The 16,404-nt window shown below is 44.5% G+C and overlaps 1 protein-coding gene across 2 annotated transcripts in view; it reads right to left on the reverse strand.

The window, feature by feature from the left end:
* Positions 1-16,404, reverse strand: part of PTPRB (protein tyrosine phosphatase receptor type B) — a 229,405-nt gene that overhangs the window by 102,838 nt on the left and 110,163 nt on the right. The window contains exons 1-2 of one of the 2 annotated variants that reach the window (XM_077265276.1): positions 1,320-2,017; positions 496-766 (exon numbers count right to left, since the gene is read on the reverse strand). In XM_077265276.1, coding sequence (XP_077121391.1) covers positions 496-766; positions 1,320-1,373 — 325 coding nt within the window. In that variant the 5' untranslated portion in view covers positions 1,374-2,017. Of the gene's footprint in view, positions 1-495; positions 767-1,319; positions 2,018-16,404 lie in introns of those variants that run through there. The other variant, XM_077265275.1, reaches the window with a different exon arrangement.

The raw sequence follows: 16,404 nt of genomic DNA on the forward strand, positions 1-16,404 counted from the left end.
TCAATATCAGTTACATGAAGGAAATTGTGTGAACACTTACTGTATATAACATACGTAGTTCCATAGGCAAAATAGATGACTATTTATTCATACAACCTATAGTATAACTCATAGTCAATAAAAGCATCTGCCTTCCTAATTTTGCAAAAATTATAGATAAATACCACACAATGATCAATTCAGGTGTTTCAAATGAGATCAACTAGAAGAACAAGAACTTGATAAGGTTCTTAGTCATATCCAGATTCACAAAGTAAAAAATATTCAAGATTTGAGGGTTTTCAATTTCTAACCTATCCAGTTTCACAGTTCTTCACACTATTAAACTTCATTTACTAATAGACACATGACTGAAACCTTGATAGAATATGCAATACCTCTACGGCTTGTAAATGGATCACTCCACATTTATTAAATTAAAACAAATGAAATGAGATCTTCACAAATATGATGACATTGCAGATTGAAATATAGTAATGTATATATCTCTCGTACCTGTTTGTAAGGTAAGGTTCTTTGCCTCTCCATCCTGTAAAGCCACAATGCTTATATCGTACAGAGTTCCTGCCTCAAGTCCACTCTGTCTGCATTCATAGGAGTCATTGGTCTTTTGAATTGGGTCACAAGTGTTCTCCCAAAAATTACTTGACCTACATATCATGCTAAAGTTACAAAGACTCCCAGAACTGCTCCACTTCACGTAGACAGACTGCGAGAAAACTTTACTCTCTGTGATGTTGATGGTGCATTTTACTGGCTCCACATCCTAAACAAATGAAAGAGAACCCATTAGAACTCAGTTCTAGAATTATAGGTAGGTAAAAGTGAAAAGTGCAGGTGATTCTCCTATTGGTCACAATCTCAGTCCTCAGAATAGAGAGTCTATTGGCTAACATACTTACAATCATAAATAACACTATGTATATTCAATTATAAAACTCCTGTAAAATATTCTTAGCATTTCATTGCTCAAATGGCGAACAAAATCTTTTCTGAATTTTGATTTGGTACAAAACGGACACTTCATGGTTCATTCGCCTAAGAGAGACAAGTTGATATAGTTTAAAGCACAGAAGTGGTCAGATGTTGTAGTGTTAAATGTAGCATATATCTATATGTAGTCATTTTCATTTTGGCATTTGTCACAATTCTTTACATCTCACTGTGAGATCTGTCATGTTACAAAGGACTACATATAAGCCTCCTACAAAATCCTAATTCAGGGAGACATTTCGATGCACTAACACTACAGATCCACAGATCTCATCGATGATTTCAACCCTGCTATACCTGTACCATGACAAATCAAGCGTACTCACCTGAATGCAGCTAAGCATAATCCACAATGAGAATCCAAACACATATCTCAGCATTGCGAGAAACCTGATTTACTATAATCCTTCAGTGATAATATTTACATTGCCAATCCCCCAAACATGCAATCCATGGAGCATCCAATTTAACAAAAAAGCTTTTTCAAGAAATTCCAGAATAGAAGACTCCAGATGGCTTCCCAAGTCAATTACTTTATACAATTATCTTTTTCCAGAAGTTGAGAAAACTACCATTCAAATCCAAGCATTTTTTTCCTGAAAGGTGGTGCAGTAAGACATAAAGGTACCAAGAGGACTTGATTTTGGGTAAAATTTAAGAAAAGAGTGTAGAAGGCAACGTCTTGCAATTTCCACATTGCCATTCTGACCCAGTCTAAACTTGTTCAGTCCTTTCCATCAACTTCCTTAATCAAGAGTCAATTTCCTCGTTAGTTCTAAAGCAACAATAATAATGAGCCGAAACCAGAATCCAACCCAAGCAGAGCACTCAAGAGCGCCTCCCCTTCTTGTGAGTTTGCAGAATGATCTAGATTGTCTTCTTGGCAGTACCTCTAAGATACCAGACCAGCCAATTTCCTCTGACTGCTGACCCTTCATTAACCTTCTCTCCTGGTGCCTGGATACATCTGAAGAAAAGTTCCTTCTGTCTTTGCCCTTGGTTGCGCCTGTCCTTTGGATATCACTGTCCCATGCCAGCACTTTCACTATTCTGCTCTGATCATTTTTGCCTGAAATCTTGTTTCTTTCTCCCTCTAACTTTCCTCTCCCCCACCCCTGCCTTCCTTCCTCCTATCTTTTCGTTCTCTCTCAGGCTAGTTTCCCGAGGCTATTTTTGGAGCTTTTTATTTTCTTTTAATAAAATGTTTGGCCATTATAATTTCGCACAACCAGCCTCACCCAAAAGGTCTTGTTACTCTTTCACCAGATCATTTTGACGTGTGGACAGTAGCAAATTAGATTTGCAATGGAACTTTTACAGATTTTAATATGCTGTGGTCATTCTGCTCCGTATATTATCAGATCAGCTGCATGTATGCGTGGAACTTGTTCTCTTTGAAGTCCATTATCTGTTTAGATTTCCCAGTAGTAGCAGCTCCAAAAACCTCAACATCATGTTAGAATGAATGAATTTCTCACATAATATAAGATGCTTAGGCTATACAGGTAAATAATGAAATCTGATTCTCAATGGTTCAAACTGTAGCTTTGCAGCGCTGGGGTCTTAGTTCAAATCCCAAGGACAACATCTGCAAGGAGTTTGTATGTTCTCCCTGTGTTTGCATGGGTTTCCTCCGGGTCCTCCAGTTTCCTTCCACATTCCGAAGACATACTGATAGGGATTCTAGATTGTGAGCCCCATCGGGACAGTGCCAATAATGTCTGTAAAGCGCTGTGGAATTAATGTCGCTATATAACTGAGTAAAATAAATAAACAAAGTGCTGTGGCATTAATGGCTCTATAAAAGTATAATTAATACATCTACTTTTTTATTTTGCCATCTCAGCCTATTAAACCAGACATATGGGATAATCTATAATCAGAATATCAACTAAGGGCAATTTTAGTAAAACTAGATATTAGGGTTTGTATTATGGCTTTAACACCTGGTATGGTGGATGTAAGGTGTTCACACTACAGACTAAAAGTGGTCAAAATAAAACAATTGATTTTTATTAACAATATAGTTAGCAAATGTAAATTCTAACATCTTTGTAAGTGGTATTTTATCCTTTTTTGATGCCTATTTGTCTGGTACTCTATTCTCTACAAATTTGCTTTTTGGCATTATCAGTGGTATGACGAAATTAACCCAAAGAAGCAAAAAAGGACAAGTCAGCCAAATGATCTAAATTGAAAATTAATTATCATGAAGTTTATGGTACTTTGATGGAACATGCAACATCTTGTAGCAGATTTTGTAGAAGGCAATAACACAGGAGCAGAAAAGATTATACCTATGTATGCATAAATAGAAGCATTTGCTGCAGTAACAGATTTTTGCTTTTATTAATGTAACTGGACCTTTAAAATGTTTTTTTTTTTCACATTTCACAGCTTTAATGATTTAAAGTAGATTGGTGGGGGCCCAGATCCTGAAACCCCTCTTCCAATTGTTCAAATCTCCTCCCGAAGAGGTGCACTCCTAGGGAGACAAGAAGACACAGCTCATGGCTTAGCGCACACAGTGGAGGGTATGGATTTAATAGAAAGCATAGGCTCTGCGCACTTACACACGAGCTTTGCACCTCTCGGTGAGGAAATGTGATCAATTGGTTGGAACCCCAGGGCTAGGACTGTCACCAATCTGCTTGTTATTATGGGAAACAAAAAAAAGGTTTTGGTTCCGTGTTAGCCAGTTGAAAAAAGATTGATTGTTCTCAGTGGTGGCAACAAAATAATAATCTTGTAGTTATGATACCTTTTAACATTAGGGGAAAGAAATGTGATTTATTTTTTAAAGACTTAGTTACTTTTAAAAATAACCGGTCAGCAAGATTTTGTAATGTAAAGACATGTCTGTAATGGGGCTGTAATACTGATTACATTTATACCTTTTGTGAAGAAATCCGCTTTGTGGTGGTTCTTTAATCACCATTTGGAGTTTTCTGCTAATTAGATCTCGGTGCACAGGGGCTGGACGGTACATTTGTTCTTCTCCTCCCTCTCTGTGATTCCTCGATGCTTCTGGCCTATGAATGACCGGCCTCCTCTGTATAAAATCTCAGCAGTGACCTGTCATTCATAGGCTAGAGGCAGGCGGAGGGGCCGGGGAACCACAGATTGGAGGCAGCAGAGGGGTCAGGGAATCACAGACAGGCAGGGCCGGACTGGCCATCAGGCAGTTCTGGCAAATGCCAGAAGGGCTGGTGCCAGTAGTGGGCCGCTGTGCGCTGACTCACCCCCACCATGACCAGCGCCGCCGCCGCATTCAACTACAGTACAGTACAGTACAGTACAGTTGAATGCAATGATGGAGGAGAGAGCGTCTGCTGACAATCCCTCTCCCATCATTCCCCGCTCTGCCTCTGACACTGCGGGTGCGTGTGCACTCACTGTGTGCCAGGCAGTGCAGCGGCAGCTGCCGAGACAGGAGCAGGGAGCAACGCGGGCACAAGGAGAGGTGAGGAGTGTTTTTTTTTTGCTTTTTTTTTACTGGACTGTGGGGCCATTCTCGGGGAGAGGAGAGATGCGGGCTGTGCTGTATACTTTTATGTGGGCTGTGCTATATACTACTATGTGGGCTGTGATATATACTACTATGTGGGTTGTGCTGTATATTACTATGTGGGCTGTGCTGTATACTACTATGTGGGCTGTGCTGTTTACTGCTATGTGGGCTGTGCTGTATACTACTATGTGGGCTGTGCTATATACTACTGTGTGGGCTGTGCTGTATACTACTGTGTGGGCAGTGCTGTATACTACTGTGTTGGCTGTGCTGTATACTACTGTGTGGGCAGTGCTGTATACTACTGTGTGGGCAGTGCTGTATACTACTGTGTGGGCTGTGCTATATACTACTATGTGGGCTGTGCTATATACTATTATGTGGGCTGTGCTGTATACTACTATATGGGCTGTGCTATATACTACTATGTGGGCTGTGCTGTATACTACTATGTGGGCTGTGCTGTATACTACTATGTGGGCTGTGCTGTATACTACTGTGTGGGCTGTGTTGTACACTACTATGTGGGCTGTGCTATATACTACTATGTGGGCTGTGCTGTATACTACTGTGTGGGCTGTGCTGTATACTACTGTGTGGGCTGTGCTGCATACTACTGTGTGGGCTGTGCTGTATACTACTGTGTGGGCAGTGCTATATATTACTGTGTGGGCAGCGGTGTATACTACTGTGTGGGTTGTGCTGTATACTACTGTGTGGGTTGTGCTGTATACTAATGTATAGGCTGTGCTGTATACTACTGTGTAGGCTGTGATGTATACTACTACGTGGGCTGTGCTATATACTACTACGTGTACTGTGCTGTATACTGCTATGTGAAATCAAAAAGGAGCAAGTGTATGCAAACAAATTGGGATCACCACAAAATAAGAATTTATACAAAATCCAGCTTTATTCAAGAAACTCCACACAAAGACATAAAAACATATTAAAACAACCCCCTAAAAGTATGACCTGGGGTAATGGGTCCATATAGATCATTGATAGAAGTTGTAACATAGCAAATAGCCACTATACAGCCGATATATACATGGAACACAGAACCAAAAATATGCAACACACGGGCATTAAATGGTGCGATGTAATAACACAGATGAAGTAATACACCCTTTACTATTCTATGTCCCACAACAAAAAATCTACAGATAGAAAAACCTAAAATACACTTAGGGGCATAGTGAGCACCGTGTGGCTGCCTAGACCCTAGTATTCAGGTCCCATATTAACTCACCCTACCTAACACCTAGGCGGTAATAGGGCTCCTAGCAGCGTTGGTTCAGTGGATATCTGGCAGGCTGTAGCGTAGCTGTGACCCACGCGTATCGACGCCCGTAGCGTCTTCCTCAAGGTCGATATAACAAGTGCGGTACATTTCTTAACTTAAATAGCTACATGATTTCTTTTTACACCTACCAGGTGTGAGCAGCAGTACAGGCAGTATCACTTCATTCCTGGCGTCCCCCAAGACCTACTGCGCAGATGCTAAACGTTCCCCGTGATTGCACAGTGAACGTAGCTGGTGCATGTGCATTGCAAGATGGTGAGTCACCCATCTCCATGGGAACAAAGCCCCAGCTCCAAGCAACAGTGCTAATAGCTGTAAGAGTGGTAATGTGAATACAGCCACACAGAGCGGCATCGCACAATTACCCTGCGCATTTAGGTTAGGGATACTGCATGCATGTATCGTTTATCAACAGAAAAAATGTGTGAATGTGCACAACCTAACACAATGTCCCGGTCGTGCAGGGGTATGATAGCCCCAGAACAGGAGAAAAATATCTTCGGCTGTCGGAGGTGGCGTCCCCCAAGACGCAGTAGGTCTTGGGGGACGCCAGGATTGAAGTGATACTGCCTGTACTGCTGCTCACACCTGGTAGGTGTAAAAAGAAATCATGTAGCTATTTAAGTTAAGAAATGTACCGCACTTGTTATATCGACCTTGAGGAAGACGCTACGGGCGTCGATACGCGTGGGTCACAGCTACGCTACAGCCTGCCAGATATCCACTGAACCAACGCTGCTAGGAGCCCTATTACCGCCTAGGTGTTAGGTAGGGTGAGTTAATATGGGACCTGAATACTAGGGTCTAGGCAGCCACACGGTGCTCACTATGCCCCTAAGTGTATTTTAGGTTTTTCTATCTGTAGATTTTTTGTTGTGGGACATAGAATAGTAAAGGGTGTATTACTTCATCTGTGTTATTACATCGCACCATTTAATGCCCGTGTGTTGCATATTTTTGGTTCTGTGTTCCATGTATATATCGGCTGTATAGTGGCTATTTGCTATGTTACAACTTCTATCAATGATCTATATGGACCCATTACCCCAGGTCATACTTTTAGGGGGTTGTTTTAATATGTTTTTATGTCTTTGTGTGGAGTTTCTTGAATAAAGCTGGATTTTGTATAAATTCTTATTTTGTGGTGATCCCAATTTGTTTGCATACACTTGCTCCTTTTTGATTTTACTATGTTTGGTATGCAAGTGGTGATCCCCTAGTATTTATTCTATATGCAGGTGGTGCCCACTCACTAAGTGCTTTTCTGGTATACTGCTATGTGGGCTGTGCTGTATACTGCTATGTGGGCTGTGCTGTATACTGCTACGTGGGCTGTACTGTATACTGCTACCTGGGCTGTGCTGTATACTGCTACATGGGCTGTGCTGTATACTGCTACGTGAGCTGTGCTGTATACTACTGTGTGGGCTGTGCTGTATACTACTGTGTGGGCTGAGCTGTATACTACTGTGTGGGCTGTGCTGTATATTACTACGTGGGCTGTGTTATCTGCTATGCGGGTTGTGCTATATGCTATGCTGGTTGTGCTATATACTGTGCAGTTTGTGCTATATACTATGCAGGCTTTGCTATATACTATGCGGGTTGTGCTATATACTATGCGGGCTTTGCTATATACTATGTGAGTTGTGCTATATACTATGCGGGCTTTGCTATATACTATGGGGGGTATATTCTATTCTATGGGGAGGCCGTGTTATATACTATGTGGCTGTGTTATATACTATTGTGTGGGTATACTATATTCTATGGGGGAGGCTGTGTTATATACTATGGGGGGTATATTATATTCTATGGGGGAGGCTGTGTTATGTACTATGGGGGCTGCATTATATTCTATGGGGGCTACATTATATATTATGGAGAGGTGGGCTGTATTATATTCTATGGAGGGCTGCATTAGATTTTATGAGGGATGATTGCATCATACTCTTTGATGGGGTTGCATTATATTCTGTGGGGAGGTGGGCTGTATTATATTCTGTTCGGGGCTACATTATATTTTATGGGGGGCTGTATTATATTTATATTCTTTGAGGGGTGATTGCATCATACTCTATGAGGGGGCTGCATTATATTCTATGGGGTGGCTGCATTATACTCTGGGTTGGCTGCATTATACTCTGGGGTGGCTGAATTATATTCTGTAGGGTGGTGGCTGCATTATACTATATGTGGGCTGCATTATATTGTATTGAGGACATTTTTTCTGTTTGCAAGAAAACCAACTTTCTTGCAACCAGAAAAAATGTAAAACCTGTCCATTTATAATGACCACGGACAAGATAAAGATCCCCAATTCACATCAGTACTACAAGATCCCAGGTACTTTCAGCTGCGTCACTTCTAATGTGGTGTACCTAATTATTTGTACTAAATGTCCAACTGGGGGTCTGTATGTGGGGGAGACAGGGCAAAAGCTTAGAACAAGAATGAATTCTCACCGCCACACAATAAGAGAAAAAAGAATGGATCTACCTGTGGCAATACATTTTTGTCTCCCAAATCATAACATTATGGACATGAAATTACTTGTGTTAAAAGATAGCTTCAAATCTCAGAGAGACAGAAGAGTCTGGGAGTATAAACTGATGGTGACCTTTGACACTCTCACTGCAGGAATGAATGTGTCGCATGGATTTATGTCTTTTTACATCAACTAAGGAACTTAACCCAACCCTCAGACTGTGAGGGGTCATCACAACAGAACCAGACCCCAATAAAACAATCCTTATCTAAGAACTGGCCCAATATTTATGGACATAACTGTTTATCACTCATGGTAATTCTGCTTCATGTCACCTGTCTAATCCATGGTTTTTCCTTTTTTTTTTTTCTATGCTATGTTGGGCATAAATATGTGGTTCTTCAGAATTTCTTTTAGTCTTTGCCTGATGAAGAGACCTGTGTAGTCTCGAAAGCTTGCAATTCGCTACCATCTTTTCAGTTAGCCATTAAAAGGTATCAACCACTGAGGACTCTCAATTCTAAGTATTTGTAAATCTTTTTAAAAAATCATATTTTCTTCCCCTAATTTTAGCTATTAAAAGGTATCATACGTGTTAAATACAATATTATTATTTTGTTTCTCCCACTGAGAAAGATCAATCTTTTTTCAAGCTGGCTAGCACAGTACCAAAATCTTTTTTTTTCTTCCCCTAATGATAACAAGCAGCTTGGTGAGGGTCCTGGCCCGGAGGTCCCAAACAATTGCTCACATCTCCTGCCTGAGGTGCACAGGTCCAGTGTCAGCACACACACAACTTACAGTACAGATACAATGGAAAGCATAAGATTGAGAGCCTATGCTTTCTACTTTATCCATAACCCACACTGAGAAGACTCAGTGCACAGTCCGGCCCCTGTGCACTGGAAACCTCAAATGATGATTAGAGAAGAACCACAAAGCAGATTTCTTCACCAAAGGTATGAATGCAATCAGTATTACAGCGCCATTACAGCCATGGTTTTACTTTAGAAAATTGTGCTGACAGGTTCTCTTTAAGACTAAAAGTACGCTTCATGTCAGACCATGAACCTATTGGAAGGTTATCATTGAAGAAAGGATCTGTATCCTGTGTTGTTTCACACTGTGTAAGGTTAAGGTTGTAGAAAGGTGTCACAAAAGTGGTGAAAAATCAGAGACCAAATAAGTGACAAATGCAATGATACAGAATTGTATTGGCTCCTGTACACTCCACAACAGTCCGACTTAAAATATTGGATCGCCCCCATGGGGCCATGGGGTACTCGGTACCGGGTCCTGCGGTTCACAGGGGGATGTCACAGTGGCTGACCAGGTCCGTGGCCCTGGGACGTCCGTGTAAAAGGGAAAGGTCTTTAAAGGGATAAAGTTTGTGTTCGTGACGCGACCTGTGGTATCCGGTCAGGGTGACTGACGCTGCTTTAAGGAGTCCGATGGGTGATGTTATGGCAGCTAGATGGTATACCTTCCCACAGGTGAAGTATGTCCCCAGGCCTTCCCGGTGTGTAGATGGTGGATGGTGAGAGGCACAGTGAAGAACAAGGACAAAAGGTTGCAGTCTCTTTACCTTTACTGAAGACTTCAGCATCCACAGTCCAGAGCACCAGATCACAGGGCAGGCAGAGTCCGGCTGGTTTGGAGGCAAGTCCAGAGTTCCCTTGTCCAGGTGGAAATCAGTAGCCTTCCTCTAGCGCTGCAGTGTTGTAGTCCCTTACTGCTAAGCTTCTCATAAGGTCCTCACAGATGTTGTAGATGTTGTGTCTCTCTCTCTCTGTCCCCCAGATGGATTATTATTATTATTATTATTCATTTTTATAGCGCCATTTATTCCATGGCGCTTTACATGTGAACGGGGCAAATATAGACAAGTACAATAAACATGAGTAAAACAAGGCACACACAAGTACAGGAGGAGAGAGGACCCTGCCCGCGAGGGCTCATAGTCTACAGGGGATGGGTGAGGATACACTAGGTGAGGGTAGAGCTGGTCATGCGGCGGTTCAGTAGACGGGGATCACTGCAGGTTGTAGGCTTGTCGGAAGAGGTGGGTCTTCAGGTTCCTTTTGAAGGTTTCCGTGGTAGGTGAGAACCTGATGTGTTGGGGTAGAGAGTTCCAGAGTATAGGGGAAGCACGGGAGAAGTCTTGGATGCGGTTGTGGGAGGAAGAGATGAGAGAGGAGTAGAGAAGGAGAACATGAGATGATCGAAGATTGCGTGTAGGTAGGTAACGGGAGACCATGTCACAGATGTATGTAGGAGTCAGATTGTGAATGACTTTGTATGTCATTGTTAGTGTTTTGAACTGTAGCCTCTGGGCAATAAGAAGCCAGTGAAGGGCCTGGCAGAGAGGAGAGGCTGGGGAGTAACGGGTAGACAGGTGGATTAGTCGGGTAGCAGAGTTTAGGATGGATTGGAGTGGTGCCAGAGTGCTAGAGGGGAGGCCAGAGAGTAGGAGGTTGCAGTAGTCGAGGCGAGAGATGATAAGGGCATGTACTAGTGTTTTTGTGGTTTCATGGTCAAGGAAAGGATCCGGGAAATGTTTTTGAGTTGAAATCGGCAAGAGGAGGCAAGGGCTTGGATATGTGGCTTGAAAGAGAGGGTAGAGTCAAGGATTACCCCGAGGCACCGAGCGTGCGGGACCGGGGAAGGTGAGCAGCCATTGACATTGATGGATAGGTCGGGTGGAGGGGTAGAGTGAGGTGGGGAAAGATGATGAATTCAGTTTTGTCCATGTTCAGTTTTAGAAAACGAGCAGAAAAGAAGGATGAAATAGCAGACAGACATTGTGGGATTTTGGCCAGTAAGGAAGTGAGGTCAGGTCCAGATAGGTAGATCTGCGTGTCATCAGCGTAGAGATGATATTGTAAACCGTGGGATTCTATGAGCTCTCCCAGGCTGAAGTTGTAGATGGAGAAGAGTAGGGGTCCTAGAACTGAGCCTTGGGGAACACCGACAGACAGGGGGCGAGATGAGGAGGTGGTGTGGGAGAGGGAGACACTGAATGTCCGGTCTGTTAGATATGATGAGATCCAGGATAGGGCCAAGTCTGTGATGCCAAGAGATGAGAGAATCTGTAACAGGAGGGAGTGGTCCACAGTGTCGAAGGCAGAAGACAGGTCCAGGAGGAGGAGGACAGAGTAGTGTCACTTGCTCTTGGCGGTTAGTAGGTCATTGGTCACTTTAGTTAGGGCAGTTTCAGTTGAGTCATGTGTTTGGAAGCCAGATTGTAACTGGTCAAAGAGGGAGCATGAGGAGAGGTGGGAGGACAGTTCAAGATGGACATGCTGTTCCAGTAGTTTTGAGGCATAAGGGAGAAGGGATATCGGGCGATAGCTGGACACAGAGGATGGGTCGAGGGAGGGTTTGATAGGTGTGATTGATGTGTGTTTGAAGGATGAGGGACAAGACATGGATAGGACAAACCCGCATGTCCAGTGGCTTGAGGCGGTTTATAGGGACTCTATCATGCCCCAGCCTCTAAGGGGTGCCACCTTGCCTCCTGGGTGTAGGGGCAGACAGGTAACATGAAATTAGCTGTCCTGACGGTCTCTGGAGCAAGGCACAAAAGGTCATTGCTCCCTCGGTGTTCCGGCTCCCGGGATCCTGCGCCTCAGAAGGAAGCAGCCTGTGTAGGGCTGGTCCCCTTCTGGTATCCACTCCTTTGCTATGACTTCTTTCACCCTCTCTGCAATACAGTTCTCCTTCAGTGTCTCTTTCTGGAAGCCACAGCTCTCAGGGCATGCACAGCTCTGTGTCCTTCTTCCTCGATCTCTAACAGGTTCCCACCCCTGCCAGGAACCAACTACCTGAGCGAAGCTCAGCCAGCAGCTCACTAACTTTCCCTACAGGTCACCAGTTTTACCAAAGTGTGGGGAGTGACCTAATAAATAGGAGCAGAGCTCCCCCTGGTGGCCTGGAGTGTGAAATGTGTTGCATGTTTGTGATACCTGAATGCAGTTGTCCTTCTTTGCCTCCAAACGTAACATCCCTCTCCCCTAGAGGAAAATGACATTACTGCAACGACCAGGACCCTGGGGCGCTGAAATATCATGTTGCGTCACACAGGCTAACTGCTTACTACAACCTCTATTGTTTTTTCACACGACTACTACACCGACAAATTGGGTCATTACTTTCTCATTTTTCCACCAATCCCAGTTGGAAAATATCATGTCACTAAAATAACTGATTCTCTGCAGTATGCCACAAAAAGCGACTAGATCAGTTCAACCACTTTTCTGGCTTCCAGGCAACCAATTATATGCTTCAGCTGTTCCTCAATGACCTGTTGTGAACTATATTTCTTGGCCCCCTCTTGTGGTCACTAGCGGTATTACACTTGGATCTTCTTTCTCCAGGTTGGTACCCACCTGGTTCGTTAGGTCTTGGGTGTTCCTATTTAGACTTCCTGGAAACTCAGTCTAGTGCCTGGAATCGATGTAGTCAGTCTATGTCTGTTTGCTCCTGACTCCTGGTCTCCTGTTCTTTGCAAGATAAGCTAAGTTCTGCTTTCTTATTTTTGTTTATTCGCATTGCTTCTATTTTGTTCCAGCTTGTTCATAATGTGATTCCTGATTTTAGCTGGAAGCTCTAGGGGGCTGATATTCTCCCCCCACACCGTTAGTCGGTGCGGGGGTTCTTGGATATTCAGCGTGGATATTTTTGTAGGGTTTTTGCTGATCGTATAAGTCTCCTTCCTATTTTCTGCTATTAATTAGTGGGCCTCTCTTTGCTAAATCTAGTTCATTCTTACGTTTGTCTTTTCTTCTTACCTCACCGTTATTATTTGTTGGGGGCTTGTATTATAACTTTGGGGTCCTTTCTCTTGAGGCAAGTGAGGTCTTATTTTCTCTGAAAGGGTTAGTTAGTTCTCCGGCTGGTGCGAGACGTCTAGAATCAACGTAGGTACGTTCCCCGGCTACTTCTAGTTGTTGTGCTAGGATTAGATATACGGTCAGCCAAGTTACCACCTCCCTATGAGCTAGTTTTTGTGTTTGCAGACTTAGCTGGTACTTCTGAGATCCTCTACCACTAGGATCATAACATGACCAGACTGGTTTGGCTCACATCTCAAACACAGCTTGGTATAACATTACCAATGTCACTCCTCACTTGTTCTCTTCAGGCTGACATATGCCCCAGGGTTATGGTAGACATTTCCACCAGAACTAACCCCACCAAGGCCAGAGCTGCTCTCAGTCTTTACTGCTTCAGTGGTGGCCTGCACAACAGGTACGCAGACCCCTCTCCCGTTTAGCCTACCTAACCAACATTCTCAATACTGTCACAGCTCCACTTCAGAGATTTGTCTCAGTAATCACAGAAAATAGCTGCATTGTTCCATATATAACAATACACTTTACTATTTTTTTTCCACTCCCCCATCTAACTGTTGGAAGCCCGTGATGCCATTGAACCATCATGCGTTTCCATGACAATGACCCAAATGCTAGATGACAGTTTCCTACATTCTGTCCCATTGCAAACCATAGCAGTACCTGAGTGCTGTCTTTAGCATTTTTGTGATTTGATCTTTTGTGACTTGTATTTGATCATTTCTGCTCTCTGTTACTTTAGGAGGGTTGAGCAGATACAGGATCAGTCCGTTTTCTTTCATGGCAGGGGGCTGTGTGTAACGCTCACGTCCAGACTGGTTAGTGCGCAGGGCCGGACTGGCCATCGGGCAGTTCTGGCAAATGCCAGAAGGGCCGATGGCAGTAGTGGGCCGCTCGAGTGTGCCGCTGTCGGCACACTCCCCACGCTGTCGCGGCACACTCCCGGCCCCGCATTCAACTATACTGGCGTCCGGTACAGTTGAATGCAATGATGGAGGAGAGAGCGTCTGCTGACGCCCCCTCTCCCATCATTCCCCGCTCTGCCTGCCGCTGACACTGCGGGTGCGCGATGACGTCATATCATCGCGCACCTGCTGTGTGACCGGGTGGGCAGACTGCAGCTGCTGAGACCGGAGCCAGGAGCAGCGCGGGGCACGAGGAAGAGGTGAGTAGAGTGTTTTTTTGGATTTTTTTTGTCAATAAGTGATGACTGGATTGTGGAGCTATTGGGGGGGGCTGGCTGCATTCCATTCCATGGGCCTGTGCTGCATTATATTCTATGGGGCTGGCTGCATTCCATTCTATGGGAGCTGTGCTGCATTATATTCTATGGGGCTGGCTGCATTCCATTCCATGGGCCTGTGCTGCATTATATTCTATGGGGCTGACTGCATCATATTCTATGGGGCTGGCTGCATTCCATTCCATGGGCCTGTGCTGCATTATATTCTATGGGGCTGGCTGCATTCCATTCCATGGGCCTGTGCTGCATTATATTCTATGGGGCTGGCTGCATTCCATTCTATGGGCCTGTGCTGCATTATATTCTATGGGGCTGGCTGCATTCCATTCCATGGGCCTGTGCTGCATTATATTCTATGGGGCTGGCTGCATTCCATTCTATGGGAGCTGTGCTGCATTATATTCTATGGGGCTGGCTGCATTCCATTCTATGGGAGCTGTGCTGCATTATATTCTATGGGGCTGGCTGCATTCCATTCCATGGGCCTGTGCTGCATTATATTCTATGGGGCTGACTGCATTCCATTCTATGGGAGCTGTGCTGCATTATATTCTATGGGGGCTGGCTGCATTACAGTCTATGGGGGCTGTGCTGTATTACATTCTATGGGGGCTGGCTGTATTACATTCTATGGGGGCTGTGCTGTATTACATTCTATGGGGGCTGTGCTGTATTACATTCTATGGGGGCTGTGCTGTATTACATTCTATGGGGGCTGTGCTGTATTACATTCTATGGGGGCTGGCTGTATTACATTCTATGGGGGCTGTGCTGCATTGCATTCTATGGGGCTGTGCTGCATTACATTCTATGGGAGCTGTGCTGCATTAAATTCTATGGGGCTGGCTGCATTACATTCTATGGGGGCTGTGCTGCATTACATTCTATGGGGGCTGTGCTGTATTACATTCTATGGGGCTGGCTGCATTACATTCTATGGGGGCTGTGCTGCATTACATTCTATGGGGGCTGTGCTGCATTACATTCTATGGGGGCTGTGCTGTATTATAGTCTATGGGGCTGTGCTGTATTACATTCTATGAGGTCTGTGCTGCATTATATTCTATGTGGCTGTGCTGTATTACATTCTATGGGGGCTGTGCTGTATTACATTCTGTGGGGGCTGTGCTGTATTACATTCTATGGGGGCTGTGCAGCATTACATTCTATGGGGCTGTGCTGTATTATAGTCTATGGGGGCTGTGCTGCATTACATTCTATGGGGCTGTGCTGTATTACATTCTGTGGGGGCTGTGCTGTATTATAGTCTATGGGGGCTGTGCAGCATTACATTCTATGGGGCTGTGCTGTATTATAGTCTATGGGGGCTGTGCTGTATTACATTCTATGGGGCTGTGCTGTATTATAGTTTATGGGGGCTGTGCTGTATTACATTCTATGGGGCTGTGCTGTATTATAGTCTATGGGGGCTGTGCTGTATTACATTCTATTGGGACTGAGCTGTAATGCTGGATACAGCTGTGATTATATGTTATATAGTCGTGTTACACTCCCCTCACTTCTTGTAGCCTACAAGTGTACAAAGATATTATACAGTCACCATGCGACAAGTGGGCCTGTGTGACTTCAAATGCCAGGGCTGAATCTTAGTCCCAGTCCGGCCCTGATAGTGCGAGTAAGGATTGTGGCCCCACTGTTCCACAAACCAGACTAACCCTGGAGGGGAGTGACTAAGCAGCTACCTTGGTGTTCACTGGAGCTTCTAGTGGTGAAGTCAGGCTTGTGTGGCAGGTAGCTGCCAGGTACCACTCCAGGGCTATGTCTGGCAGTAACAGCTGATCCCACAGGGGAACAGGACACTAAGGACAGGTTCTGGCGAGTACTGAGGATAGATGAAGTTCAGACTGGCAAGTACTGTGGGCACAAATGATGTTCTGGCAGGCACAAATGATGTACAGGCAGGCACGGCTGGCACTCTGGCAAGCAGGCGGGCACGGCTGGCACTCTGGCAGGCAGGAGGGCACGGCTGGCACTCTGGCAGGCAGGTGC

This window comes from Ranitomeya variabilis, chromosome 5, assembly GCF_051348905.1.
Source record: "Ranitomeya variabilis isolate aRanVar5 chromosome 5, aRanVar5.hap1, whole genome shotgun sequence".
NCBI lineage: Eukaryota > Metazoa > Chordata > Amphibia > Anura > Dendrobatidae > Ranitomeya > Ranitomeya variabilis.